Below are 27,668 nucleotides of genomic sequence, written 5' to 3'. Positions count from 1 at the left end.
ATCTCAGGGTCTTGGGATGGAGTCCCACCTCGGGCTCCCCACTCAGTAGGGAGTCTGCTTCTCCCTCTCCCTCTGCCTCCTCCCCCCTGCTCATGCTCTGTCTCTTTCAAATAAACTAATAAAATAAAATATTTAAGAAAACGAATAAATGCGGGCGCCTGGGTGGCTCAGTTGGTTAAGCGACTGCCTTCGGCTCAGGTCATGATCCTGGAGTCCCGGGATCGAGTCCCGCATTGGGCTCCCTGCTCGGCAGGGAGCCTGCTTCTCCCTCTGACCCTCCCCCCTCTCATGTGCTCTCTCTCTCTCTCATTCTCTCTGTCTCAAATAAATAAATAAAATCTTTAAAAAAAAAAAAAAAAGAAAACGAATAAATGCATCTTTAGAAAAACAATCCAGAATCTACCCGTTTCCATGTGGCTATCATGAGGAACAAAGGATACCATGCAGGGGAAACCTTCTGAAACCTCTGAAGAGCAGTCTTGTATGTCCCTTGCGGTATATAGGCCAGGAGGTGGCGACATGACCCATCCTGAGAGCCACGAGGGCAGGTCAGGAACACCACTGGAGGAGAAGGGAAGATGGGGTGGGGGCGGGATGTTAACCATGAGAGGGAAGAAGGTGGACAAACATGCAGGGGACAGTGCACAGAGTCCCCTGGGCGGGAGAGGGCCCTCACTGGCCCTTGATGGATGCTCTTACCTCCCTCCCAAGACTGGCTTCCTGACGCCCTTGAGCCCGGGGACGACCCTGGGCGGAGGACAAGAGTATCCAGAGCCCCTGGCTCAGCGAAGGTCTGCAAACAGATTAAGTTCTGAGACGCCTGTCCTACCTCAGTGAACACCATCAAGCCATTAGGCTCAAAATCCTAGGACTAGGTGTTTGCCCACCTCCTTCCCAGATCTGTGAGCCTGCAGCTGCCAGACCTCGTCACCTCTCACTACTGTGTTCATGGATCCCACTCTGCTAGACGAGCGCAATTATGCTGTCAACTTTGCATCCCAGAACACCCGCCAGGAGGGGATAATGAAGCAGGTGACACCTGAGCGGGTTATGGGGCCAGCTGACAGTCCCCCAAGGAGCTAATGACTTTTGGACACATTCCTGGAAGCAGAAGCAGGATGGGCAGCTAGGGGTCCCCCGAGGAGCTGTCAGTGCTCAGCAGGGAGGTCAAAGCATACTCCAAAGGCCAATGGATCATTAACCTAATTAGCATGATAAACTGGTATTTTCCTATGGCTCTGAGCCAGGAGTTAAAGCAGATGAGGCCCCCTGAGGAGTAGGGTGTGGACTGGGATAGCCCAAGCATCCCCATTCCCGGGGAAATTGCTCTCCCATTCCCAGGAAAATTCCTTGGGAGCAGGGTCGGGAAGTTGGCTCCTAGAGGCTCAGGTGGCTCAGGGTGGGGAATAACCCTGTGCAGGAGGCCACTCGTTGGGGAGGAAAGACAATAAGCAGCTTAGTAGGAAATGTAGCTTACAGTTTCTTCAACTCAACTCTGCTTTCCAGGATTCGCGGTCCTTGGCCACTTGCTTCTGGGAACTTACTCACTTGCTGAGAAATACCCTCTCTCTGTTGTTCCTTGAAAACAAAGAATGGAAACGTTAGAAAAACCCTTTCATTACCTGGTACGGTGCTGCACATGGGCACAACCATGGGGGAGATAAAAGCCTCGGCTTGTAGCCGAGAACAAAGAGGGATTCATTGACCCTGCTGAAAGAAACGCATACAGCAGACAAACCAACGACGCCTTCTTCTTTTCTTTTCAATATATTTTATTTTATTTTTTAAAGATTTTATTTATTTATTTGACAGAGAGACACAGCGAGAGAGGGAACAGAAATAGGGGGAGTGGGAGAGGGAGAAGCAGGTTTCCCACAGAGCGGGGAGCCCGATGTGGGGCTCGATGTGGGGCTCGATCCCAGGACCCTGGGATCAGGACCTGAGCCGAAGGCAGACGCTTAACGACTGAGCCACCCAGGCGCCCCCTTTTTCCAATATATTTTAGCCGGAAGAAAAAGTTTAATTCAGCGGAGGAAAAAATCAGTTGGGGACTGAACTTACTCAAACCGATCGGATATCCACATCCATATTTAAAAAGGAACCCCATGCACAAGCACCCTGCCCACTGAGGCAGGGGACCCTGGAGAACGTGAACATTGGCCATAATAAAAGTGATTTCCCAAGATGGACCTGCTTACAAACTGGCCTTAGGGTCTCTGGAGCTCATTTCAACTGTGTCTGCAGTTCTGAAGACGGATTGCAGACAAGACCCAGCTGGTCCCTTCAGCCCCAGAGAGCAGCCCTGCTGGGCAAAGAGAAAGCACCAGAGCTGGTGAGGACGACAGGGCCAGCCCAGCCCATGGAGTGATTGGGAAGGGGGGAGGGGGAGAAGTACTTGCAGACAGAGTGGGGTCCAGGTTCATAAACCCCTGCTGCGGGTGGATGCATCTTGGGTACGCAAACAATTTTCCTCGAACACAAGGCATTTCTTGTGAACTCAGTGCGGGAGCTGCGGGTGCTGAGCTGGGGAGGCGTGGAGGGTGGGCCTGAGGGCATTAGTGCAAGAAGAGAGAATTAGGGGTCCCCAAAAAAAGAAAGATGAGATACAGCTTTCTGGACATAAGAAAGGTCATTTTAGGCCCGGGCCATCCTGGGATCTCTGCCTGACCTGCACTTGCCCAAAGCACATTTCTTGCAGAACCTCCTGGGATATGTCGAAATTGCAGAAGAATAGAGCGCAGTAGTTAAGGATTTTAAGGGAAGAAAAGAATGTAAGAACAAACAGCCTCTATCAAGCCAGGAGATAGCCTAATGGTATCGGGGACAATCAATCAGTGATAAAAGTCCCAGGGCTTGTTCAAAAGTAAAGATAGGCCTTGGGGTGCCTGGGTGGCTCAGTCGTTAAGCGTCTGCCTTTGGCTCAGGTCGTGGTCCCAGGGTCCTGGGATCGAGCCCCACATCGGGCTCCCTGCTCCGCGGGAAGCCTGCTTCTCCCTCTCCCACTCCCCCTGCTTGTGTTCCCTCTCTCACTGTGTCTCTGTCAAATAAATAAAATCTTTAAAAAAAAAAGTAAAGATAGGCCCAACACATTATTTTTCTTAGTATTTTATTTTTAAGTAATCTCTACACCCAACATGGGGCTCAAACTCACAACCCTGAGATCGGGAGTCACATGCTCCACCTACAGAGCCAGCCAGACACCCTGGCCCAACACACTCTTGAGTCATCACTGCAGGATCTAACCCCGTGAGCACGCAGATTCCAGACCAACTGGACCCAGAGAACTGATGGTGTCACCCTGGCTGGCCCTGTGCCTTCCATCACCTAGGACCCGGACTCTGTCCCTTAAGATGGCTTTGCCCCAAGTCCGCACTGCGTCCCCCATTGCCCAAACCCCGCCATGAATATGCACGCGCCCTTAGCGTAAACCTTCCCCAGTTCTGTTGTTTGAGGAGACACTGCTTCGGGAAATATCCCCGGTGTTCTTTGCTTGTTCCAAGTACCACCTTCCTTGTCCTATTCTTGGGCTTGGTTGGTCACGCCCTTTGGCTCGCGACGCCAGCAAGAGGCGAACCCAGTTTCGGGTAACATCAGGGCTTGGTAGTGCTTTTCAGACGGGGATAGACAGAGCGCGGTTGGAGCTGATGGGAGAAGCGCATCCTACCTAGATGACTTGCAGCAAGCAGCTGCGGACAGGAGGTCCTGGCCAGCCTGGAGCACAGGATACCCCTGCAGAAGTGACTGAGCCCCGGCGTGGGATCTCACGTACACAGTGATAGTGAAGGGACCTTGGGACTGTTGTGATTGTGGGGATGTGCAGAAAGCTAGTTACAGAGGAAGACCTCCAGAATTGATAGCAAAGCCCTTAACGATATTGTTCATCATGCCCTGCCATGCTGTTTTTTTAATATTGTAAAATATTCATGTAGCAAAATATTTTATTCAGGCATTGGAATAATCTACTCTTCCTATCCTCTAGAGATACACAAGTAACAAAGCTCTGATGTCTTCTTTAAATTTGTGTAGGATCTTACATTTTGCAAAATAATGTCAATACAAAATCACCGTGTACCAGGTACCTACCCACCAACTTACTGTGCAGGTCATTTATGTAACCCTCTGCCCCATTGTCTCGAGCCCACTATGAAGGCGCGCACACGAGTTGTGTCTTTCCACAACGTCCTGCTTTATTCAATCATAAAGCAAAGTTAATCATAATGATGAAGCAGGTTCAGGATTCCAAACTCAGTGACAATTCACCACATGATTAACTTGGCTTCTTACACAGCACACAGAGCTGGACAGAAGACAAGCCACACCACAAACAGATAACAGAAGGATGTAGGAAGTGAAGGAACCAAACGCGACGTCAGTCTGTAGGCATGCGGTTGAGATAAGGCCTCAGTCCCGCCGGGTCAGCTCTCGGCACTTACTGCTGCTTATGTTCCAGCAGGGAAGGATCTCGGTTCCTCTTGGAGATCAGTCCGGCGGAGCCCCCGGCGGCAGCTGCCTGTTTGAAGTGGTCAGACATGGAGGGGTCAGGTCTGAAGAGTCTGACAGTTTGCTGCCAAAATCCTTCCCTTTTTATTTTTATGTATTTTTTAAAAAGATTTTGGTTATTTATTTGAGAGAGAGAGAGCATGCACGGGGAGGGCCAGAGGGAGAAGCAGACTCCCCACTGAGCAGGGAGCCCAATGGGGCTCAATCCCAGGACTCCGGGATCATGACCTGAGCCGAAGGCAGACACTTAACCAAATGAGCCACCCAGGTGCCCCTCCCAAAATAAAATCTCCTAAAAAAAATTTTTTTTTATTTTTTTATATATAGAGAATGAAACAGTGGAGGTGGGGGGAGAGGGAGAAGATAAGAAAGAATCCCAAGCAGACTCCCCACTGAGCATGGAGCCCAGCATGGGGCTCGATCTCCTGACCCTGACATCATGACCTGAGCCAAAAACAAGAGTTGGGCGCTCAAACAAATGTACCACCCAGGCATCCATAAAAGACATTTTAAAGTATATAAAGTATACTTAAAGTATGTAAGCATAGAAGTATATAATATGGGAAATTGTCAGAGTAGGAAGTAAATGGACCTAAAAGAACCATGCCTTAGAAAAGTGTTTCCCATATATAACCTGTGAATCAACTGAATCCATAGGAACGTGTAAAAGAGGATCTACAGAGTATCCTCAATGTTTAGTGACAAAACCATGAAAAATTGTGTCGGTCTTTTGCCAAAAATTAAGTTTCTGTGCCCATTTACTTGAAAATCACTTAAACCCCTATGATATTATTTTTAATATAAGTTTTATTTACTAGGATATTCTTTTTTCTTAAGATTTTATTTATTTATTTGATTGAGAGAGAGAGAGGGAGAGAACAAGTAGGGGGAGCGGCAGGCAGAGGAAGAAGCAGGCTCCCCACTAAGCAGGTAGCCCCATGCGGGGCTCCATCACAGGACCCTGGGATCATGACCTGAGCCGAAGGCAGACTCTTCACCCACTGAGCCACCCAGGTGCCCCTTACTAGGATATTCTTGTTAATATCTGCAGAAACCAAGCAAGATTTTCGGTGTCCTCAGGGCGCCTGGGTGGCTCAGCCGGTTAAGGATCCGACTCTTGATTTCGGCTCAGGTCATGGTCTCAGGCTTTTGAGATCCAGCCCCACATCAGGCTCCACACTGGGCGTGGAGCCTATAAGATCCTCCCTCTCCCTCTGCCCCTCCCCCATCTAACAAAAGAAAGAAAGAAAGAAAGAGAATGAAACAAGACTTTCAGTGTCCTCAGCTTGTTCTTTTAGCCTTTCCTTGATAGACTCTTCTTTTGGTCTATACTTGAGCTTCTCCTGCCCAGAAGATCAAGAATGGGTTCCAACCACCGATGTTGGGCCGAAGGCACTGCCATTGTCATAGTTCAGTGGACGGTCCAGCTCAACCAGGAAGCAACACAGCCTCCCACTCACAACGGCAGCGTGGCTGGGCTTACCACAGTGGTGCATGGAGGGCCGCCCGTGGTGGCGATGACGTGTTTTGGGAGTCACGCTTTTGGGGTCCGGAGCTGACGGCCGAGAAAGAATTCCTGAGACGGGGCGCCTGGGTGGCTCAGTCGGTTAAGCGACTGCCTTCGGCTCAGGTCATGATCCTGGAGACCTGGAATCGAGTCGCGCATCAGGCTCCCTGCTCGGCAGGGAGTCTGCTTCTCCCTCTGACCCTCCCCCTTCTCATGCTCTCTCTCTCTTAAATAAATAAAATCTTAAAAAAAAAAAAAAAATTCTTGAGACGTCTTTGGTGCAAAAAGGTGGTTTTATTAAAGCCCGGGGACAGGACCCGTGGGCAGAAAGAGCCGCTGTCCTGGGATTGTGAGCATGGTGAGAGGTGACTGATTATATACTTCAGGGCTGGGGGAAGTAAAGCGAAAGGAAATTCCAAAAGGACATTCATATGCTAAAGAAGACTCACAGAATATCGAAAGCCCTGCCATTTCTAGTTAAAGTTGTTTTTCCCTCTAGCAAAGCATTAACATGAAGACAGTTGGGAGTTTCCTGGAGGAACAGTACATTCTGCCCGCCTCAAGTATTTGTCAATGGGCTGTAGGTTATAAGGACATTTCATTTTATCTCCATTTCCTTCGGCCTTTGTTCCCCACATCACTGGCAGGAACCACAGGGGCCAAGAGGACTTTTAAGGACCACCCAGGCTGGAGGACGTGCTGGGACTCTAGGAAGGAAGAGGAGCCCTGGGGGGGCACTTTTGGGACCCTTGTCCGTCCTTCCTTCCTTCCTTCCTTCCTTCCTTCCTTCCTCCCTCCCTCCCTCCCTTCCTTCCTTCCCCCCTCCCTTCCTTCCCTCCTTCCTTCCTTCCCCCCTCCCTTCCTTCCCTCCTTCCAGAAATATGTGCTGAGCACCTCAGCCTGCCAACCTGGGTTCTAGGCATTTGGCATGTGTCAATACACAAGATAGGCAAGGAATGCTGTCCGTGTGGACTTCCCGGGCTGCGGGAGGGCGGTGTGCCCGAGACAGTGGGCTGTAAACTACAACTCAGGGACTCAGCGGGTGTGGTGTATTATAAAGTGTCAGCGCTGTGGAGGGACAGGAAGAGGAAAGAAAAGGAGGGTGGGACAGGGGATGAGGGCACGGGAGGGGAGAGTAAGGAGGGAGGAACAGGGGAAGGGGGAGGGGAAAAGGATAGAGATGGGGGATGGGAGGAGGAGAGGGGGTTGGGGAGGAGGAGCGAAGGGTGGGGAGTGGAGAGTAGGAGGTAGAGGGGAAGGGAAGGGGGTGAGGGCAAGGCATGGGGGTGGGGAGGAGGGAAGGGGAGAGGGGGGAAGGGGAGAGGGAGGAAGGGGGTGTTGAGGAAGTGGGGGGGTGAACGACAAAATGGCAGAGGAGCATATGGGTAGGGGGGCACCTGGGCAGGGCGGGGAGAGAGAGTAGCTGGCTGGGAGTGGAAACGGCGCGGGGTCACCTCTGAGCAGGGAGGTGGGGGGTGCAGTCCCGGAGCGGTCGCAGGGAAGCCCTGCAGAGCAAATTCTCCGGAGGGAGTGGGCAGCAGAGAGGCCCTGAGGGGGCACTCCCCTGAGCCCCAGAACAGCTTGAGGCTGAGCCTGAGAGGAGGGGAGGGCCTCCCCATCACTGGAAGACGTGGGGCCCGCAGAAACCATTGCAGGGGTTCGAACGGAGGGGCTGCGAGGGGCGGCATGTTTTAACAGGGTCGCCGTGCTGGCTGGGCAGGGGTGCCGGCCAGGAGACCCGCTGCGAGCCTAGGGCAGGTGGGCTCGGTGGCTTGCACTGGGTGGCAGTGGCGGAGTGAGCGGCCTGTTCTGCTAAATTTTGAAGGTGGAGCCAGCCTGATTCCTGACGACTGGATGGGAAGTGTGCGGGAAAGAAGAGTCAAGGATGCCACCCACATCTGTGGTCTGAACAACCGGGATGAGTGGGATGTTAACCGAGGCGAAGAAGACAGCCGATGGAGGACTCAGGAAGAAAGTGAGGCAGAAGCCCCATTTTGACCCTGATGAGTCTCAGATGTCCCAATGGAGGTAGAGGCCACAGTGCGTTGGTGTTGGGAGCGGAGGACGGAGAGGGCTGAGCTGGTCATGGTTTTGGGTGAGCCCCCCTGGGAGCGGGAGAGGACCCAGTACTGCGAGCCGAGCAGGCATGTCCAGCACCGAGGGCTCGAGGGGGAGGAACCAGAGCCCGAGGAGAGGTTGGAGAAGACCCAGGGAAACAGAGGGATGGGGGTGGCCGAGAAGTCAGGAGAAAGAAGAGCCAAGACAGAATGGTCAGCCCTGGATCGAATGCTGCCGAGGGCTCGGGGCAGATGAGAACGCCCGACTCTATTCCGGGGCTCAGAGCCCAAGATGATTTTCATAACTTTGTCCTTCCCTGGGTTGTTCAAGCCCATCCCCAGGCTTCACACTTGGTTTCCATCAAGGGACTCTATCAGGTTCAATGTCCAAGGTGGTGACAACAGGTACTCAAGGATAGAAGCTTATTTATTTAGCCTCCATCTTTATTTAATAAATAAATAAAAGTAAACACCCCAGCCCAAGGTTATCACGAAAAGCTGAAAAAATAGAAACACCGCAGCCAGCACATTCTGGGGAGAGAGGTATTTGTCACCACCCAATGGCCACATTCGTAAGTAGAAAGCCACCAGCCTTCTAGAACCAGCGGGCAAGACCGTGTTCCATGCGTGGAGCGCTACTGTTCTATATCCTTATAAAGGACAGACACATTAGGGTATTTTCTTTCAAAACCAAAGAAAAGCTTCCCTGAAATGGAAACAATCTAAAAATATTGATGAAGGGAAAACCCTCGAATTCTTCCTGAAGTTATTGGGGGATCCGGGACTGGGGTCCAGCGTCCCCTCCACCCAGTATGGGGCAAGCTCCTAACTCCCCGGTCTCAGTGGCCGGGCTTGTAAATTGAGGATGATAATGCTCACTGCCCACCGTTGCTTAAGGAGTAGATGAGAGAAAGTGTGTGAGAGCCGGGCGTATGGTGGCTGATAAATAGTAACTGTTACAGTGGAGACTGGCTTTAAACACATGTCCCAAGAAGATAAACTTTTTTTTTTTTAGAAGATAAACTTCTACCAGAGGGCTCATGCCCCAAACCCCCAGGAAACCCCAAAGTCCAGTCTTAACAGCAGTGGGGCCCAAGTGACCCTTAAGGGAGGGATGTCCAGGTGAGAGCCTTTGGTGCCCAGGCCTTGGGGACAGGCCACTCAGGACCTTTTCTCCGCAGCATGGAAAGGAGTATGGCCCTTTGCAGGAGTTTGGATGGCTGAAGGGAGCTGCCAAGGACAGCTCTGGCCTCTCATTCAAATCCTATGGCTGTGGTTTAAAATCGAATAGTTGGGGGCGCCTGGATGGCTCGGTGGGTTAAGGGGCTGCCTTCGGCTCAGGTCATGATCTCAGGATCCAGCCCCGTGTCAGCCTCCCTGCTCAGTGGGCAACCTGCTTCTCCTTTTCCCTCTGCCCCTCTCCCCTGCTTGTGCTCTCAAATAAATAAAATCTTAAAAAAACAAAAACAAAACCAAAAAACTAATAGTTGCCATCCCGCTGTCTACACAGGCCTACATCCTGCTCTTTGCAGGAAGCAGAACTTTCCTGTGACTTTCTTATTGGCTCTGGACTCGGTCCCCACCCACCTGAGGGGAAAGAGCCCCAACCTCCCAGAAAAAAGCAAACACACTCCACCCTCCAAAGGCAGCCCAACCCAGCCCTGGCCAGCCAGACTGATCATGGGGCTTAGTCAGGGAAGAGGCACACCCCACCCGCCTCTCCCTGGGCTTCTGGAAAGTGTTCACACCCCAGCCCTCAGCAGCAGCACCAGTTTGTCAATGGGGCTGGGATGTCAATATTCCACACCCAGAATGGTCCATTGAATCGGTCTCTGGTAACTTTTTTTTTTTTTTTTTAAAGTAAGCTGTAGGGCGCCTGGGTGGCTCAGTTGGTTAAGCGACTGCCTTCGGCTCAGGTCATGGTCCCAGGGTCCTGGGATCGAGTCCTGCATCGGGCTCCCTGCTCTGCGGGGAGCCTGCTTCTCCCTCTCCCACTCCCCCTGCTTGTGTTCCCTCTCTCGCTGTGTCTCTCTCTGTCAAATAAATAAATAAAATCTTAAAAAAAAAAATAAACAAAATAAATAAAAAAAATAAAGTAAGCTGTAGACCGAACGTGGGGTCCGAACTTGTGACCTGGAGACCAAGAGTCAGATGCTCCACTGACTGAGCCAGCCAGGCCCCCCAAGCGTCTGGTAATGTTTTATAATGGCATCACTGAAATCCTAGGTTTTTAAATTTAAAAAATAAAAGAAAAATAATGGTTTAACCTATATTTTCCTATCACCATCAATAACAATAATTGTTATTGTTAAAATAATAGCTAAAGCACCTAAAATGTGTCAGCTCTGTGTGAGGCGATTGCCATGTTTTGTGTCTTAATTTCATAGTGTCCAACGAAGTAGGCTTCATCTCCCACCTCACAGATGGGGAAGCCAAGGCAGCGTGAGGGGCCACAACAGATGGTGTCAGAATTCAGCCCTCGTGTGTGTGTGTGTGTGTGTGTGTGTGTGTGTGTGTGTGTGAGAGAGAGAGAGAGAGAGAGAGAGAGAGAGAGAGAGAGAGAGAGAGGAGAGACCAGGGTGTCTCCCTCCCTCTTCAGATAACCCTCCCCACCTTCCCCACCCCATCCAGCCCCACCCCACCCTGGCCCAACTCTGGGCTCTTCCTCCTCCTTCCTCCTTATCCCACCCCCTCTCACCCAACTACAAGAGTGGGTGAAATCTGGAGTTTGGTTCTCTACCAGCCTCTTCTGTTTCAAGAATTCGTTCTTCTTTTTTTAATTTTTAAAATTTAAATTCAATTAATTAACATATAAAGTTTCAGAGGTAGAAGTCAGTGATTCATCAGTTGCATATAACACCCAGTGCTCATCACATCATGTGCCCTCCTTAATGTCCATCATCCAGTTACCCCATCCCCCCACCCACCTCCCGTCCAGCAACCCTCAGTTTGTCTCCTAGAGTTAAGAGTCTCTTATGGTTTTGTCTCCCTCTCTGATTTTGTTTTGTTTTATTTTTTCCTCTCTTCCCCTATGATCCTCTGTTTTGTTTCTTAAATTCCACATATGAGTGAGATCATGATAATTGCCTTTCTCTGATTGACTTATTTCGCTTAGCATAATACCCTCTAGTTCCAACCACATTGTTGTAAATGGCAAGATTTCATTTTTTTTAAAGATTTTATTTACTTATTTGAGAGAGAGAGATCACAGAGGGAGAGGGAGAAGCAGACTCACTGCTGAGTAGGGAATATGAGGCTCGATCCCAGGACCCTGGGATCATGACCTGAGTCAAAGACAGACACTTAACTGACAGCCATCCAGGTGCCTAGAGATTTCATTTTTTTTGAAGGCTGAGTAGTATTCCATTGTTTCTATATCCCACATCTTCTTTATCCATTTGTCTGTTGATGGACATCTGGTTTCTTTCCATAGTGGACATTGCTGCTATAAACATCGGGGTGCACATACCCCTTCATATCACTACATTTGTATCTTTGGGGTAAATACCTAGTAGTGCAATTGCTGAGTCATAGGGTAGCTCTGTTTTCAACTTTTTGAGGAACCTCCATATTGTTTTCCAGAGTGGCTGCACCAGCTTGCATTCCCACCAGCAGTGTAGGAGGGTTCCCCTTTCTCCACATCCCTGCCAACATCTGTTGTTTCCTGACTTGTTAATTTTAGCCGTTCTGACTGGTGTGAGGTGGTATCTCATTGAGGTTCTGATTTGTATTTCCCTGATGCCAAGTGATGTTGAGCATTTTTTCATGTGTCTGTTGGCCATTTGGATGTCTTCTTTGGAGAGGTGTCTGTTCATGTCTTCTGCCCATTTCTTGATTGGATTATTTGTTTTTTGGGTGTTAAGTTTGATAAGTTCTTTTCAGATTTTGGATACTAGCCCTTTATCTGATAAGACACTTGCAATATCTTCTCCCATTCTGTAGGTTGTCTTTTGGTTTTGTCGACTGTTTCCTCTGCTGTGCAGAAGCTTTTTATCTCGATAAAGTCCCAATGGTTCATTTTTGTCAAGAATTAGCTCTTAAGGGGAGCCTGGATGGCTCAGTCATTAAGCATCTGCCTTCGGCTCAGGCCATGATCCCTCTCCCACTCTTTTTTTTTTTTTTTTAAGATTTTATTTATTTGACAGAGAGACAGTGAGAGAGGGAACACAAGCAGGGGGAGTGGGAGAGGGAGAAGCAGGCTTCCTGCGGAGCAGGGAACCCGATGCGGGGCTTGATCCCAGGACCCCGGGATCATGACCTGAGCCGAAGGCAGATGCTTAACGACTGAGCCACTCAGGCACCCCAAATAAAATCTTTAAAAAAAAAAAGAATTTGCTCTTAACAATCATATTACTTATGTCTTTCGGTCATATTATCAACAGCTGTTCAGATTCAGCTGCCGGCGTTATTGCTATCCTGGGTGACTGTTGCTCACACACCACACCTTCGTTGTCTGGAATGCCTCCTCCTGATTCATTTCTTTTTCATTTGGTTGGCACTGTCTTGAGGAAGAGCTTTGCTAGGCATGGCCCTTTTCTGCACCCCATGCTCTCCTCACTTCCCTCCACAGGAAAGACAGATTCTGGGACCGATGCTTTTCACCTCGGACCTGCTGTGCTCCTGTCTTCTGCCATTCAGGATCCTAGAGATGAGCCCATATCACCCAACACAAGGTACCCACCATTTTTATCTTCAGAATTCCTAAGTGCCTTTCAAAATAATCCCACCCAGTCTTTGGTGAAAAGTTGTGATCCAATGTCTTCAGCTTAATGAACACTTGTTTCTCTGATCACCTTTCTCTTCTCCATTCTCCCTTCCTGGACTCCTGGGAGGCGAAAGACAAGATCTCGTGGATTTCCCTTGGTTGTAAATACTGCCTTTCATGGTTCTCCCTCATCTGTCCTTTTGCTTTGTGGTGGCAACAATTCTTTGAGTTACACTGAGCTGCTAATCCAGCCCATCAGGCTTCAGCTCTATCCTTCTGCCATTTGCTGTCTCTCCTCAGTTTTTCTTTTATTCTCAAAAATTATGGCTTTTTCGCCAAGAATTCTTCTTTGAGCTCCAATTGCTCATTTCTTTTAAACACTAAAATCTTTTCATTCCTTCATATAATAGCTTCTGATATTTCCCTGGGTGGGGGGGAATAGCTCAAAATTAGTTCAAAAATATTGGCTCAATGGCCCTTTTCAGCCACTGACTCTCCTCATGTGCCTGGGAGCTTCTCATTGTCTGTGCATGCTTACAAGCAAAAGCAGAGCCTGATGAATTCTGGTGGCTGGCATGGGCTCTCTCGGCAACTAGTTGAGTGGGAGTCTTCAGGAGAGAGTAGAGAATGAAATTGGAGGTGGGGGTGAGCTGACATGCTTCCTCTTGGAAATGGTGCAGAGGCAGGATGGGGACAGGTGGGCAAGAGCTAAGAAACCCGCTCACAGGGGGTGGCTGCCATTTTGAGCCAAGTGGGTGGTTGTGAGCCCTTGAGTCTGCAGGCAAAGGCTGACGGTCACTCCGTGTGCGATGCTCTGACGGAATTTCTCATATTTCTCACGAGTACTCCCGTAACTGCTCCAGGTTTGCCCACCCACCCTTCCAGCCTCTGTGCTGATGGGATATCTCTAAGAGGTCAGAGGGAAAGCCGGAGAAGCTCATGGCGGGGTCCAAGCATGTTTGGGCATCTCAGGAATGCCTGAGAACTCCCTCCCCTTCCTTTTTATTATAGCATCCCAAAGTGAACTGCAGTCCTACCGTCTCCTCTCTGGGTCCTTGCTTTTCTCTAAGTGCCCTGCCAGACCAGAAGTCCCACACACCCTGCAGGCAGCCCACAGGGGCAAGCAGGTCAAATGCTAGGTTTGGCTGTTTTACCTACAGGGAGGGCCTTGCCTCATTATCGTCTCGGGAACTCCTTTGCCTTCCCCTCCTCCAACCCCACCCAGATGACCCACTGTGGGCTGCTGCACCCTGAGTTTGTTGGTTGAGGTTGGGACTCTGTATGCCGAGCTGGAGGGGCAGGTGGTTTCCCGGCCCACGTTGCTTCTCTCTCGAGCGATGTTGAGACAGATCTGAGCGACAGTGGACCAGCCAGGGGCTCTGAAACCCCGCTGAGCCCAAGACCCACAGAAGCAGGTGTGACAGTGCAGAGGCTGGAGACTTCTCTGCACTTTCTTTACTTGTCTCCTCCCCTGCGTCCGTTCTGCACTCTTTGTGCCTCCAACAAACTCATAAATCCACAGAGAGGACAGTCCCATTCTCCAAATGGCCCCTGTCCAAACAGATGCTTGAATTTGTCTTCCTCCAGACTTTTACCAGGAAAGGGATGCCATCGAGGCTTTCAGAAGGTGACCAGAATAAATATAGCACATTAAAGAAGACGTGTGTGCAGCCGAAGGAGTCGTCTGCGGCCGCCGAGCCACTTCTGGTTTTGCCATTCAGGGACTCCGCCTGCCTTGGCATTAATATCAATTAATTCTGACGATGTAAAAATCAAAGGCCACAGGACAGCTGTGAACTCCAGAAGAATGCTAACTCCAGTAAAGAGGATCCCCCTTCTCACCTGTGGGATCCTAGCCAAATGACTCCTAGGCTCCAGAATGAGGACGGGAAGCAGTTCCCAGAGCAACGGGAATGACAGAGAAGCTCCGTTACAGAGAGGGAAGGAGGCCATTCAGACCGAGTCCTAGAACTGAGGAAGGATGACAGTGCAGGTAGGCACCCCCCAAATCCCAGAAACACACAGCTGAGGGGCCAAGTCTTAAAATCCAAGATTTTTTCAGGGAAGCAAACGTTAACCCAATGACTCCTATGTAAGGAGCATGCCCACATGGGTTACTCTATGTCATTGACTGTCATGATGGTAAAATACACACCTCAGGGGCCCCTGGGTGGCTCAGTGGGTTAAGCGTCTGACTCTTGGTTTCGGCTCAGGTCATGATCTCAGGGTCGTGAGATCGAGTCCCACATCGGGCTCCACACTAGGTAGGGAGTCTGCTTGAGATTCTTTCTCTCCCTCTCCCTCTGCTCCCCCATCTAAAAAATTTAATTAATTAAGAAAATACATGCCTCGGCAGAAAGAACCATTATTTCATGAATCACTAAGAAAAGGATATGTTACCATTAACCCATGACAGGATACTTTCTCATCACTTGGGATATCTGTTTCATATCTGTGAAAGAGGACTGGAGCCCTATGTAGCCATTCCTGTGTGAACATAAAATACAGGTGAATAGACTGGTAAGTTATTCTCAACATTTTTCATGTTCTGGCCCATTCTTCAAAGCATTGTGGACTCGTAGTGGTCAATATCCATGTTTTTCCATATGATGTTGATAAGGACAATCTGTGTCCTAAGATGGCCGACCGAGCCAGCGAGAGAGTCCCAGTCCTTGCCCCGGGGCTCTTGCGGGTTCTTCTCCCTGCTCTGCTTCCCGCATGCACCAATCCGGGTTCTTCTCCCTGCCCCGCTTTGCCCACGCACCAAAAGTGCCAAGTATGCGGAAGTAGAAGTGTATAAATTGGCCCCTTTGTGCTCAGGGCTCAGACCTTTGGAGAGTACTCTCCTCTGAGCCCGCCAGCGTTAAATAAACCTCCTGTCCTCCAAGGTCTCCGGGTGCCGCTTGGTTCTTCCATCGGGCGATCCAGTCCAGGTTCCGTAACAATGTCATCCTCTGTGCCAGTAAGGCATGAGGGGATGGTTTCCCGAAGAGTGGTACTTTAGTTTCCTCTTGGGGCTGTAATAAACTGCCCCGGACGCAGTGACTGTAACACGTGAATTTTATTATCCAGCACTATGAGACGAGGTCAGAGGTCTCACCTGGGCCTCCCTCGGCTAAGGTCAAGGTGTAGGTGGGGTTGCTTTCTTTTCTGGTGGCTCTAGGGGACAGTGGCTTTTCTCACCCTTGCAAGGTTCTCAGGCCACCTGCGTTCCGTGGCTTCTGGCCCCTTCCTCCCTCTTCAAAGCTAGCAAAACCACATCCCTCGAACCATAGCTGGGAAAGGTTCTCTGGCTTTAAAGATGCATAAGGTTAGATTGGGCCCCGCCGGATAATCCAGGATACGTTGCTCATCCCAAGGGCCTTAACTTAGTCACATCTGTGAAGTCCCTTCTGGCACATAAGGTAATGACTCACAGTCCCTGGGGATTTGGATGTGGGTATCCTGAGAGACCATTATCTTGCCTCACACAAGTGGATCCCTACTGTGATCTCCAGGAGACTCCCAGCCCCAGACACCTTCTTGTAAGCATTCATGCTTGGCTTTCTTGACATTGCCTGCAAGTATCAACAGAAAGTTTTTGGCAAGGGCGCCTGGGTGGCTCAGTTGGTTAAGCGACTGCCTTCGGCTCAGGTCATGATCCTGGAGTCCCGGGATAGAGTCCCGCATTGGGCTCCATGCTCAGCGGGGGGTCTGCTTCTCCCTCTGACCCTCTTCCCTCTCATGTGCTCTCTCATTCTCTCTCTCTCAAGTAAATAAATAAAATCTTTAAAAAAAAAAGTTTTTGGCAACCCCCAAACTCATACAGCTTTCACAAATGATCCTTCAACTGTTTGGTAACTGAAATGTTGAGGGGAGTGGTTTTCAATCATGGCACCAGGAATACCAACCAAATACAGGCCTTCACAGGTATAGACGTCTGTGTCCTGGCTTTGGAGCAGTTAAAATGTGAATAGAATCGAGGGGTTATGGGATATAATTTCATTCTAACAAGGAGCCCCCTAGAGCAAGTAGATAAGCCACACGGCTACACGTCAGGGGACCCCATCCATGCTGAATCTCTGAAACTGCACCGCGGAGGTGGGCACCAGACCCACGTGGAAGGAAATCTAGGTCCCAGAGCAAAGGCGAGGTACTGGGCATAGTCCCAGGGGCTGAGGCAGAATCAGAACTTGATCACAGGTCTCGGGGCTCGGGACTATGCACTCGCCATTGGCCGTGCTCTCCACACTGGCTGCAAGAGCAGGGCTGCTGGTGGACAAACACTTGGGAACCTCCATGACTTGGGAGCGAGCCCATCTCTCCAGGCAGAGCCTTGCCTGGTTGGCCCCAGCTGATGGAGCGTTGCCCTGATGGGCCTCATTTATCCAGCCACTGTGCTCTGGAGAGTGGACAGGGCTTCTTGTACAGGGAGACCTATTTGAAATGCATGAGGGATACTTGGTATTTATTTATTTTTTATTTTTTATTTATTTATTTTTTTTAAAATATTTTTATTTATTTATTCATGAGAGACAGAGAGAGAGAGAGAGAGAGAGAGAGAGAGAGGCAGAGGGAGAAGCAGGCTCCCAAGGAGCAGAGAGCCCAATGCGGGACTCGATCCCAGGACCCTGGGACCACGACCTGAGCCGAAGGCAGACGCTTAACCATCTGAGCCACCCAGGCGCCCCTATTTATTTTTTAAAAAGATTTTATTTATTCATTTGACAGAGAGAGACACAGCGAGAGCGGGAACACGAGCAGGGGGAGTGGGAGAGGGAGAAGCAGGCTTCCCGCGGAGCAGGGAGCCCGATGCGGGGCTCGATCCCAGGACCCTGGGATCAGGACCTGAGCCGAAGGCAGACGCTTAATGACTGAGCCACCCAGGCACCCGAAGGGATACTTGGTATTTAAAGGGAGGTCGGAGGTGAGTCTTATTTTCCTCTGTCCTAAAATGTGCCTGATTAGTCCTTTGGAGAAGGCAGCCTGCTTCAGGTAAAAGAACACAAGCTTTGGAGGCTGACTCTGGGTGCAAACCTGGTTCATCCCTACTTGCTGGGATCTCAGGCAGGTCTTCAGTGCCCTGTGCTTAGCGTTCTCCCCTGCGGCGCGGGCACAGGAAGGCTGCCCCGGAGTGGCAGAGGATGCGAAGCCGCAGCGTCCGGGACATGGTGGGAGCTCGGGGCTGTTGTCCTTCACTGTCCCTCCTAAGTGGGAACATCTGCCGTCCCTGCTTCTCACTGTCCGAGAGAATAAGGCCGGGCGTGTGACAGCGCAGCTGCATGGGGCCAGCCTCCAGCAAACAGGACGAATGCCCCCGCCTCTATAGCACTCATGAGTCCCGCTCTCTCAACACTCGACGTTAACTTCTCCCTCTCCGTGCCCCTTGTCGCCTCCTCATGGATTCTTGCGGCAGCCTCCTAACTGGTCTCCCGTCTCCAGGCTCAGCACCACCCACCTCTCCTCCGCCCCAGCTGGAGCGGGGTTTCCAAAACGAACATGTATTTGTGGTATGTCTCCTGCTAAACCGGCATCTCTGATGGAAGGGGCCATTCGCCCCATGTGGCTGTAGCTCTAACGTGGTCAGTGGCACAGAGGGCTCAGATTGTCCGTTAAGCGAGCCACGGGGATGCTGTCTGTGGGATCACCTGGTGGCTTCACCTTCTGTATGCTCCTCGGGGAAGGTGTTCTGGGGGTCCTCTCCAGCCAGCCCATCCTGTGATCCCCCGGAGGCCACATGGCAGGGCTGGTAAGGGGCACAGGCTCTGAAGTCGCCAAATCTGAGTCCCAGTCCCACCTCCCAGCCGTCCGATATCAATTCTGTGCCTCAGTTTCTCATCTGTAAAATGGGAATCATAATGGTGCCTGCTAACAGAGTTATTAGTAGGATTATGGCATGTTCTCTATCAACCCGTATTATTTTGAAATCAATCTCATTTCATTCATAAATATTGCAGCATGTCTGCCCTAGATAATACCTCTTATACACACACACACACACTCAATACCATTATTACACCTAAAATTATTAATAATAATTCCATAACATTTTCCAACCAGTGTTCAGATTTCTCTAATTTTCTTATAAGTAACTTTTCCTTTTTGTTCAATCAGGATTCAAGTAAGATACCTATATTGCAACTGATTGATAAGTCTTGGGACTCTTCTGAATCTGTAGCAAGGGTTGGCAAACTTTTTCTGTAAAGGGTTAGACAGTAAATATTTTAGCCCTCAAAGCCAAGTCGTCTCTCTTGCCACTACTTAAATGGGCATGGCTGTGTTTCAATAAAGCTTTATTCATAAAAACAGGCATCAGGGCTGAGTTGGCCCCCAGGATGTGATGTGCCGATCTGTGATGTAGAGGCTTAGTCAGATTCAGGTTTGATTTTCTAGTGAGAACATTTCCCTGGTAGCATTGTGGACTTCCACCAGGAAGCACAGAACGTTGGGTGGTCTCTGTTTTGTGTGCAAAGCTATCAGCCATGTATGCTCCATGATGGCAATGTTCCAATCCCATCATTTCTTCTTCATTTATTAGCTGCCATCCTTCTGTAAAGAGGAATTTCCCCTCATCAATTATTTGGTTATACTGACGTAGAGTTTGTACAGGAAACTCAAGATAATAAATGCTTGATTCTTGGGGCGCCTGGGTGGTGCAGTCGTTGAGTGTCTGCCTTCGGCTCAGGTCATGGTCCCAGGGTCCTGGGATCAAGCCCCACATCAGGCTCCCTGCTCCACGGGAAGCCTGCTTCTCCCTCTCCCACTCCCCCTGCTTGTGTCCCTCTCTCGCTGTGTCTCTGTCAAATACATAAATACAATCTTTAAATAAATAAATGAATGAATGAATGAATAAATGAATAAATGCTTGATTCTTTTCCTTTCTCTGCCAGTTTTTAAAAATGATGCATTGGGCTCCTTAGCAGTCTTCAAAAACAATCAATGTACTTTTTCAAAGAACATTATGAACGAATAGGTTTCAACATAATTGAAGTGTTTTGAACCATTATAGTTATTACTTTCAATGATGTTTGAATTGCCCCGGTTCTGCCCCAGCTCTGGACAGGGCCTCCAGAGTCTTTGGTAACATTCTTGCTTTCTGGTATGACAAAATGGTCCAGGGTCACCATGCTCGGTTTCTTCCCCAGACCTATAATCAGCCTTCTCTGGGGAGCCGCAGTTTGCTTTACAGTGAAGTGATATTTAGAAGCCCTAATGTAGGCTCTATGGGTGCTCATTGTATGTAGGCCTTTCCAGTAGATGCAGCAGGCTTATTACTATTTTCTTAGGATTTTATTTATTCATTTGTGAGAGAGAGAGAATGCAAGCAGGGAGAGGAGCAGAAGGAAAGGGAGAGAGAGTGGGAGAAAATCTCCAGCAGACTCCGCCCTGAGTGCAGATCCTGATGTGGGGCTTGGTCCCACCACCCCAAGATCACGACCCAAGCCAAAACCAAGAGTCAGACACTCAACTGACTGATACTCTCAGGTATTCCAAGGCTTATTTTTTTAAATATGAAAGATCTCGGGGCGTCTGGGTGGCTCAGCCTGAGAAGCGTCTGCCTTTGGCTCAGGTCATGATCCCAAGGGTCCTGGGATCCAGCTCTGCATTGGGCTCCCTGCTCAGCGGCAAGTCTGCTTCTCCCTCTCCCTCTGCCCCTCCCCCCTGCTCATGTCTCTCTCTCTCTCGAATAAATAAAATCTTTGATTAAAAAAAAAAAAGGATGGGTGTCTGGGTAGCTCAGTCGTTAAGCATCTGCCTTCGGCTCAGGTCATGATCCCAGGGTCCTGGGATCGAGCCCCGCATCGGGCTCCCTGCTCCGCGGGAAGCCTGCTTCTCCCTCTCCCACTCCCCCTGCTTGTGTTCCCTCTCTCGCTGTGTCTCTCTCTGTCAAATAAATAAACAAAATCTTTAAAAAAAAAAAAAGGATCTCAGGAATACCTACTGAAATTTCCAAATCAATTCAGGACCACGCGGCTCCTGAATCTCTTCAGTCTGACACCTTGTCCCCTTTCTCCCATGCTCTACTTCCTGGTTCACCTGGGCAGCTTTTAAAACTAGCAGTTTACCACTAGGAGGCTGGTCCCAAACCAACTGAATGGGAAGAGGCACAGGCAGAATCCCCCAGGTGATTCACTGAGCAGCCAGGCTTGGCTCTGAGGAACGAGCATGGAGTGCTGCCCAGGGGCTGGGTAGGAATACAGATGGAGAAAAGTCTACTAGCCTGTCCATTTGGGAGTGGAGTTTTGTAGGGTGAAGAGTGACTGGAGTTGGAGGAAGTTGAGCTAAGGAGGCCAGGCAGCTCTTTCACCAAGTGTGGCTATAAGGGGAAGGAGAAAAGGCCCAGTAACCGGCAGAAGTGGGATGAAGATGGGTTTAAAAAAAGAGAAGTGGGGGCTGTAAGCATGTTTGTAAGTTTCTGAGAAGGAACCAGGAGACAGGCAGAAAATGAAGCTACAGGAGAATAAAGAGATGAGCTGATAAGCTCTCACAGGGCTGCAGGTGGCTGGTGTCCGCCTCTTGCTAAGCGTGGGAGGCACTCAGATAGAGGAACGAGCCCTTTGAGTCTGCAAACTCAAGAGCAAAGACCAGATCTTACTTCACCCTTCTCTTCCAGCAGCTGACACAGTGCCTGATACAGAGGAGTCATTATAGGTTGAAAATGTAGATGCAAACGTAGAAACCAAAGATCATACACACAGCAGTTCTCCAAGTATGATCTGACCCTTTCAAGACACTTGCGAAAATGCAAAATAACCATTCTTCTCACTTTTTGAAAAGATTAGTTTTCATTAAAATGTTATTTTATGTTGTTGTATAATGGGTTTATTAAAACTCCTTGGGGTCCTCAAACTTTAAGATTTTATTTTTAAGTAATCTCTATATCACGTGGGGCTTGAACTCATGACGCTGAGATCAAGACCTGAGCTGAGATCGAGAGTGGGCTGCTTAACCCACTGAGCCACCCAACTGCTCCATGGGGGTCCCCAATTTTTAAGAGAGTTAAAGGGCCCTAAGACCCAAAATTTGAGAACTGCTGGTGTAAAAGGAGCTCAGAGCTAGCGGTAAGAAAAGGTGAACATCAACAAACACACCAATGACAATCTTCCTGGCCAAGCACCACGTTCTTCTGGAAGGAATCCCTGGTTGGCTCCTTGCACAGGAGGGTGAGACCTGTCCTCACCTTCTGCTGTCCAGGGGAGCTCTTGGTGAGGATGTTTGCTCTTTACAAGGAGGATGGGCCAGTCTCACTTGTAGGCCCTGGTTTTTCTGAGTGGCTCCAGGAAGTGCATGGCTGGGGGCCCTCAGTGCATGGAGGGGGCATGGGGCAGTTTGAAGAGGATGCAGGGGTGTTGTAGGTGCATGAGGGGTCCACCTTCTTCCCCCTCCTTGCCCGTGCTATGGGAAGTGGCTTCTTTCTTAGAGAAGTGCTTCTGGAAGGATATAAAGAGTCTCTAATCCTGCCCCCTGAGAGGCCTGCCCCATAGGGTTTCAGTGAGAACACCTGGCAGATGAAATGATTCTTTCCCACACCCAGCCAGCACCCTCGTTCTGAGGAGAGGGGTCAAGAACCGCGAGACCATTCATAAAACAGAGATGGCCAAGGGGACCGTCATCAGATGCTGTCACTTCAGCCCACATTATTTTCTGATGAGACAGCTCTGCCATCCATTAAAACTGCATGAGCTCCTCTGTGACTGTATCTTAATGCATCTGTTTTCCCCTAAACTTAAACTAGCCCTTTCAAAATGAAAAGTTCATGAACACTCACACTAGGTGGAGTCAGGAGCACCATGAAAGACAAACCTTAATTAGACTTGATTTTTAAAATGTTCCCTTGAGGTTTTTAATTATTAGAGCAAATGTCTCTAATGTTGAACTTCACGTCAGGTAGCCCCAGTGCCAATGTCCTTAATAAATTCCATGTGCTTTTTACAAGGTTATGGACTTCTGAGAACTGTCTGCACGTCTTTCTGAACCCCTCAAGACTGGACACTAAGGAGTATGAATAATCATTCTTTAAAAATTACACTTCCTCTACAACCTTGAATTTGAAATGTGAATATATGAATAGCTCTGGAATTACTATGCAGATTTATGGGGATATCAATTTAGGTTATATCACAGGCCCAACTAGGCCTTTCTTTTTGAGGCTGGGGATTTGTTAAAGTTGGGATATAGTTTGGAGAGAACGGGATTCTTACAAACACAGCTGAAGGTCTCTGACATATGGGTCTCTTGCAGAGTTAGACCTGATTCTAAAATTGAGAAGACAGGAATAAAAATCAAATCTTGAACAGAAGTAGCTGAAAATTATAGGGAGGAGTGAAGCTTTGCTCCAACCTTCCCACTGTTTGAAGATGGGTTTGTTTGTTTTTCAAAAACAGCCAGCATAATTCAGCTGGAGGAGGTAGAAAGATTTTTATGCTCCTTATTTCAGTAGAAATCAATGGGCTTTAGCTGGTGCAACTGCCCCCCCCCCCCCCCCGCGTTTAGTACCTGAAATAAAATAACCCTCGTTGTTTGCACTACTGCGCTACTTGGTCTTGGTGTGCACCGCTAAACAAGTATTAATTAGATAATCCTCCAAGGGCCGGCGGGGGGGGGGGGGGGTGGTGTGGGGATGGAAGGCAGCGGTCCAGACTTGGCGGCCCTGATTTTTGCATCGTGACTGCAACTTGCTCGGTGGACTGAAGGAGTCCTGGGGGAGGTGAGGGAGCAGCTCCCGGCAGCTTCTTGTCTGCATTATGGACGAGGACGAGCGTGGAGCGAAGAAGCCCAAGCTCAAAGCCAGCAGCGGACCCCACCTCCCCCGCGGCAACGGTGGGCGCGTGCGGGAGCCGCGGCCCCGGGCGGCAGCAAAGGCAGCCAAGCCCGCTTCCCCCTCCCCCCAAGATTTCTAGGGAGAGGTCTCCAAAGCTCTCGCGCTCTCCCTGCCTCCCCCCAGCCCCAGCAGCCAGGGGCCGAAGTGGGGATAGGGGAGAGGCAGTGAGGAGGAAGCGGGGTGGGGGCGGGGGTTCAGCGCACGGGAAATGCCGGGAGAGGCAGCCAGACTCCCGTGGGCTTAAGTGCGACAGGGATGAACTTAGCGAGGGGAGGTGCTGACTCCTGATGAAGCTCGCGGCTCTCTGACGACTCCCTACTCCCCTCTCTGACCCTCAAGTCACCCCCCCACCGCTGCGGGGCCCCCCTCGCGCGCGGGGCCAGGGGGCCAGTTCAGGCCCTCGCTGCCCCTTTAAGGGTTCCCGAAACTTTCCCCCTGGTAGCAGACGAGCCTCGTCACATCCGTTGGCCGTAGCAGCGGGGCGCGTTCCGAGGAAATTCGGGACTCGACTTTTCCCGGGGAGGAGGCGCGGCCCGAGACGAGCGAGAGTGGGCAGGGCGCGCCCGGGGTGCTCCGGCGGACCCCGCGCTCAGCTGTGACCTTGGCCGCGGGGGAGGGGCCCGGCCCCTGCGGGGCAGCCGCCGCCCGCCAGAGGGGGCAGCGGCGACCAACTTGCTCAAGTTGGCGGCGCGGGCTGGGGCGGCTCCGGCTCCGGCGCCTCCTCCCGCTTCCCCGGTCCTCCTCCCGCGGCGCTCCTCCCAGCCGCTGCCGCCCGCCCGGTGCGCGCCCAGCCCTGCCCGCAGCCCCGCGCCGAGCCGCCGCCGCCACCGCCGCCGCCGCCGCCGGACGGGACGGGCCCGGCCGGGCGCGCCCCCCGGGCCCCGCCGCGGGCATGGGCGCGCAGGCCCCGGCGCTGCTGCTGCCGCTGCTGGCCCAGTGGCTCCTGCGCGCAGCCCCGGCGCCGGCCCCCGCACCCCTCACGCTGCCCCTCCGCGTGGCCGCGCCCACCCCCGGGCCCGGGACCCCCGCCGCGCCCCGCGCCGCGCCCCACGCGGACGGCCTGGCGCTCGCCCTGGAGCCCGCCGGCGGCGCCGCCAACTTCTTGGCCATGGTGGACAACCTGCAGGGCGACTCTGGCCGTGGCTACTACCTGGAGATGCTGATCGGAACCCCCCCGCAGAAGGTAGGTTGGCGCCTGCTCGCTCGCTCGCTCGCCCAGGGGACCCGCTCCTCGCCACCCCTGCGGCCCCCCAGGCTGCAGCCGCAGGTTTTCCGGGGTTCTGGGGGGGGCGCCCGGCGGTGCTTGCGCGCGGTTTAGCGTCGCCCCTAACCACACGCCGGCAGAGCGGAGTGGGGGCCCGCCGAGGGGCCCCGCGGGGCCGGGAGCGGGGCGCGCGCCCTGGGGACGCGGAGCGCGGGCCGTCCTGTCCGGGGCGCAGCCGAGGGTGTGCGCGAGTGTTTAAGAACTTGTTAGTCCTCCCCTCGGAGCGGCCGGGCGGCGAGCGCCTCCAACGGGCAGCCCTTCTGGCGAGCGGGGAGCCGGCACCGTGGGCCTTGGGCGCGATGCTGTGGCTACTGGGGGCTCCCTTTGAGTGCCGGTTCTCCGCCCCCCCTCACACCCCCCCCCATGCTGTCTCACTGCTACGGGGGCTGGTGGCCGGCTCCGGAGGCGCAGTGCCTGGAGAGGGATCTGTGCGCGAGCTCCGCCGAGCAGCCCTGCCCGCGGAGGCTCGCTGGCTGCGGGCGGAGGGGGCCGCGTGGCCGCCGTGCTGCTCTCCTCTCCCGGAGTTGGCTCGTCGGCTTCCTCCCGCCCGCCCAGCCTCTCCGCCTCTCCGCCTCTCTGCACGGAGCCAGCGTCTGCACACGTGTGTGTGGAATGTACTAAATGCAGTCCTGCTCCTGCGGAAAAATACGGGCTGAGCAAGCCTTCCAGGGCCCGGGTGGCTTCCCGATGACCAAATAAAAATAAACCCAAACAGCCTTCTTTGTATCTTAATCTGATTTTAATTTGCTAGCACTTTTTGTTGCAAGAAACTAATGGCCCCCGGCTCAGTAATCTTAAGAGAAACAGAATTCCTGGAGTTGATTTGGCCCCCCTCCTCTTTCCACGTTTACCTAATCTAAGTGTGATTATTTGAAGTCAGGTTTTTCTTATCAATTGAGTACAGTCCCAAGATACTTTGTTTTTATTTTTAACGTTGTCATTTGAGTTTCAATTCAGCTATGATTCCCCCATAAATAGAACATACTCATGACTTTGGTGTAATTCTAATTAAATTATTCAAGACTTTCTTAAGAGGAAAGACGCGATGCTAATTCTTTTAAAAAAAGAAACTCTACTGAGTAACTTCTATACTTGCTTAATTAGTTTTAAAAAAAACCCTTCAGAAATGTGTTCTCAAAACTTTAACTCTGGTTGCCTTTCCTCTGAAGCCTTGTCTTTGGTGTTCCCGGCGGGGATGGTGGGCAGGGAGGGGGGAGGGCGTCAGCTGAGGGAGCTTAACTTGACCACAGAGGTGTGGGTGCTGGTAAGAGCCACCACGTGAAGACACGCGCTGGTGGTGAGAATGAGAACTTTGTACTTTTTGCCTTCCCAAGATTTCGAAAGATTTTGCGGATGAACCTCTTCAGTGGCTCAAGGATGATCTTTGCCAACAGGAAATGACTCTCTCTTTGTAAAATATGTGCCTTGTGGGGAAGAGCTCTTGTTAATTTTTGAGTGGAAGGGAAGTCTTTGTGCTAAAGATTTGGGCAGTTTGGGTGCTGTGATGAAAGGGGTCCTTGATGTCTGTCTCCCTCCAGAGAAGACAGGAAGGGGAAAAGAAAGCCTCAAGAAAAACAGGGGGTGGGGGGGATAAGGTTTCTCAAAAAAAAAAAAAAAAACCCACAAACCTTTCATAAATAATAGCTTTTCTTCATTAATTAATCCAGTGACCTTTATTTTATTATTTTTTAAAGTAAGTTCTAGGCCCACCGTGGGCCTTGAACTCACCTCCCAGAGCTCCGAGAGTCGCATGCTCTGCAGGTTGAGCCAGCCAGGCATCCCAGTGACCTTTACTTTAAAATGATGAAGTTTAATTAACAGGATCGTACTGAAGCCTAGTGCTTATATCTTTACCCTGGCCAAGGAAGTAGTTCATTCAAGGTTATTTCTCAAAGATGAGCATGTTTCCAGGGAAGACTGTTTTTAACAATCCAGATTTAATTTTTACATTTGACGGGGAATGAAATATTCTGTTCCTCCTTCCTGGCCTGATTTAGTAATAAGCTGTTTTATAGCAAAATCCGTGTGTACGATCTTTCCAGAGGCCTACTATAAACTCTTAGGTATTAAGTGACAAGTCCATTGGGATTCATTTCTTCCCTGTCTCCTCCTGAAATGTCTCCGGCCACCAGCAAGGTGTTTGCAGCAGGCCCTGGGGTGACTTCTGCACTTGGAGTGAGGTTTCCTGCTCTGTTAATGGCCAAGAGTTACGCATTTATTCTCTGCTGATTCTCCTAAACCTAAAATAAAACTTGCTTAGGTGGAGAGAAAAATGAAATTGTAAATTCAGGCATTAAATAACCAAGAATTTGTGGAGAAGTGATAGTCCCTGACTGTGTGGAGGGCTCCCCTCGTGGTAAGCACCCTGCTGCGTGCGTGCCCGTGTGTTCTCCTGGGGGGATCCTCGCAACCACCTCGCAGTTCTGATACCCATTTAGGGGATGGGAAAACAAGCTTGGAGAGGTTGAATGACTGGCCCAGACTGAACCAGACAAGAAAGAGGGAGAGCCAGCAATCCAACCCAGGTGGCTAGACTCCAGAAGCCAAGTTCTGAACCACTGGGCTCATACCTACTGCTACCTTTCCTTACTGCTTCCTTTTCTTTTTCCCATTTTCCTTTTTTCTTTTTAAGATTTTATTTATTTATTTGACAGAGAGCACAAGCAGGGGGTGCGGCAGGGAGAGGGAGAAGCAGACTCCCCGCTGAGCAGGGAGCCCGATGCAGGGCTCGATCCCAGGACCCTGGGGATCGTGACCTGAGCGGAAGGCAGACACTCAGCTGACTGAGCCACCCAGGCACCCCTAATCTTCCCTCTAAAAAAAAAAAAATTGGC

General features: G+C 50.8%; 1 protein-coding gene across 7 annotated transcripts in view; it reads left to right on the top strand.

Moving 5' to 3' along the window:
* Window positions 1–23,908: 23,908 nt before the first annotated feature.
* The window catches only part of BACE2 (beta-secretase 2), a 98,766-nt gene continuing 95,006 nt past the window's right edge, over window positions 23,909–27,668 (top strand). For 2 of the 7 annotated variants that reach the window (XR_010407454.1, XR_010407455.1), the window contains exon 1: window positions 23,909–24,753. Coding sequence is in view for 5 of the 7 variants with exons in the window: in XM_064578700.1 (XP_064434770.1) it covers window positions 24,463–24,753 (291 nt within the window). In the remaining 2 variants the exon portion in view is untranslated. The remainder of the gene's footprint in view (window positions 24,754–27,668) is intronic. The other 5 variants (XM_064578700.1, XM_064578695.1, XM_064578691.1 and 2 more) reach the window with 5 other exon arrangements.

Source organism: Mirounga angustirostris, unplaced genomic scaffold (assembly GCF_029215605.1).
Source record: "Mirounga angustirostris isolate CCGP_5_RB_7025 unplaced genomic scaffold, mMirAng1.0.hap1 SCAF_1, whole genome shotgun sequence".
NCBI classification, from domain to species: domain Eukaryota; kingdom Metazoa; phylum Chordata; class Mammalia; order Carnivora; family Phocidae; genus Mirounga; species Mirounga angustirostris.
Note: the sequence above shows the minus strand (reverse complement) of the source record. Positions and strands in the feature narration are given on the sequence as shown.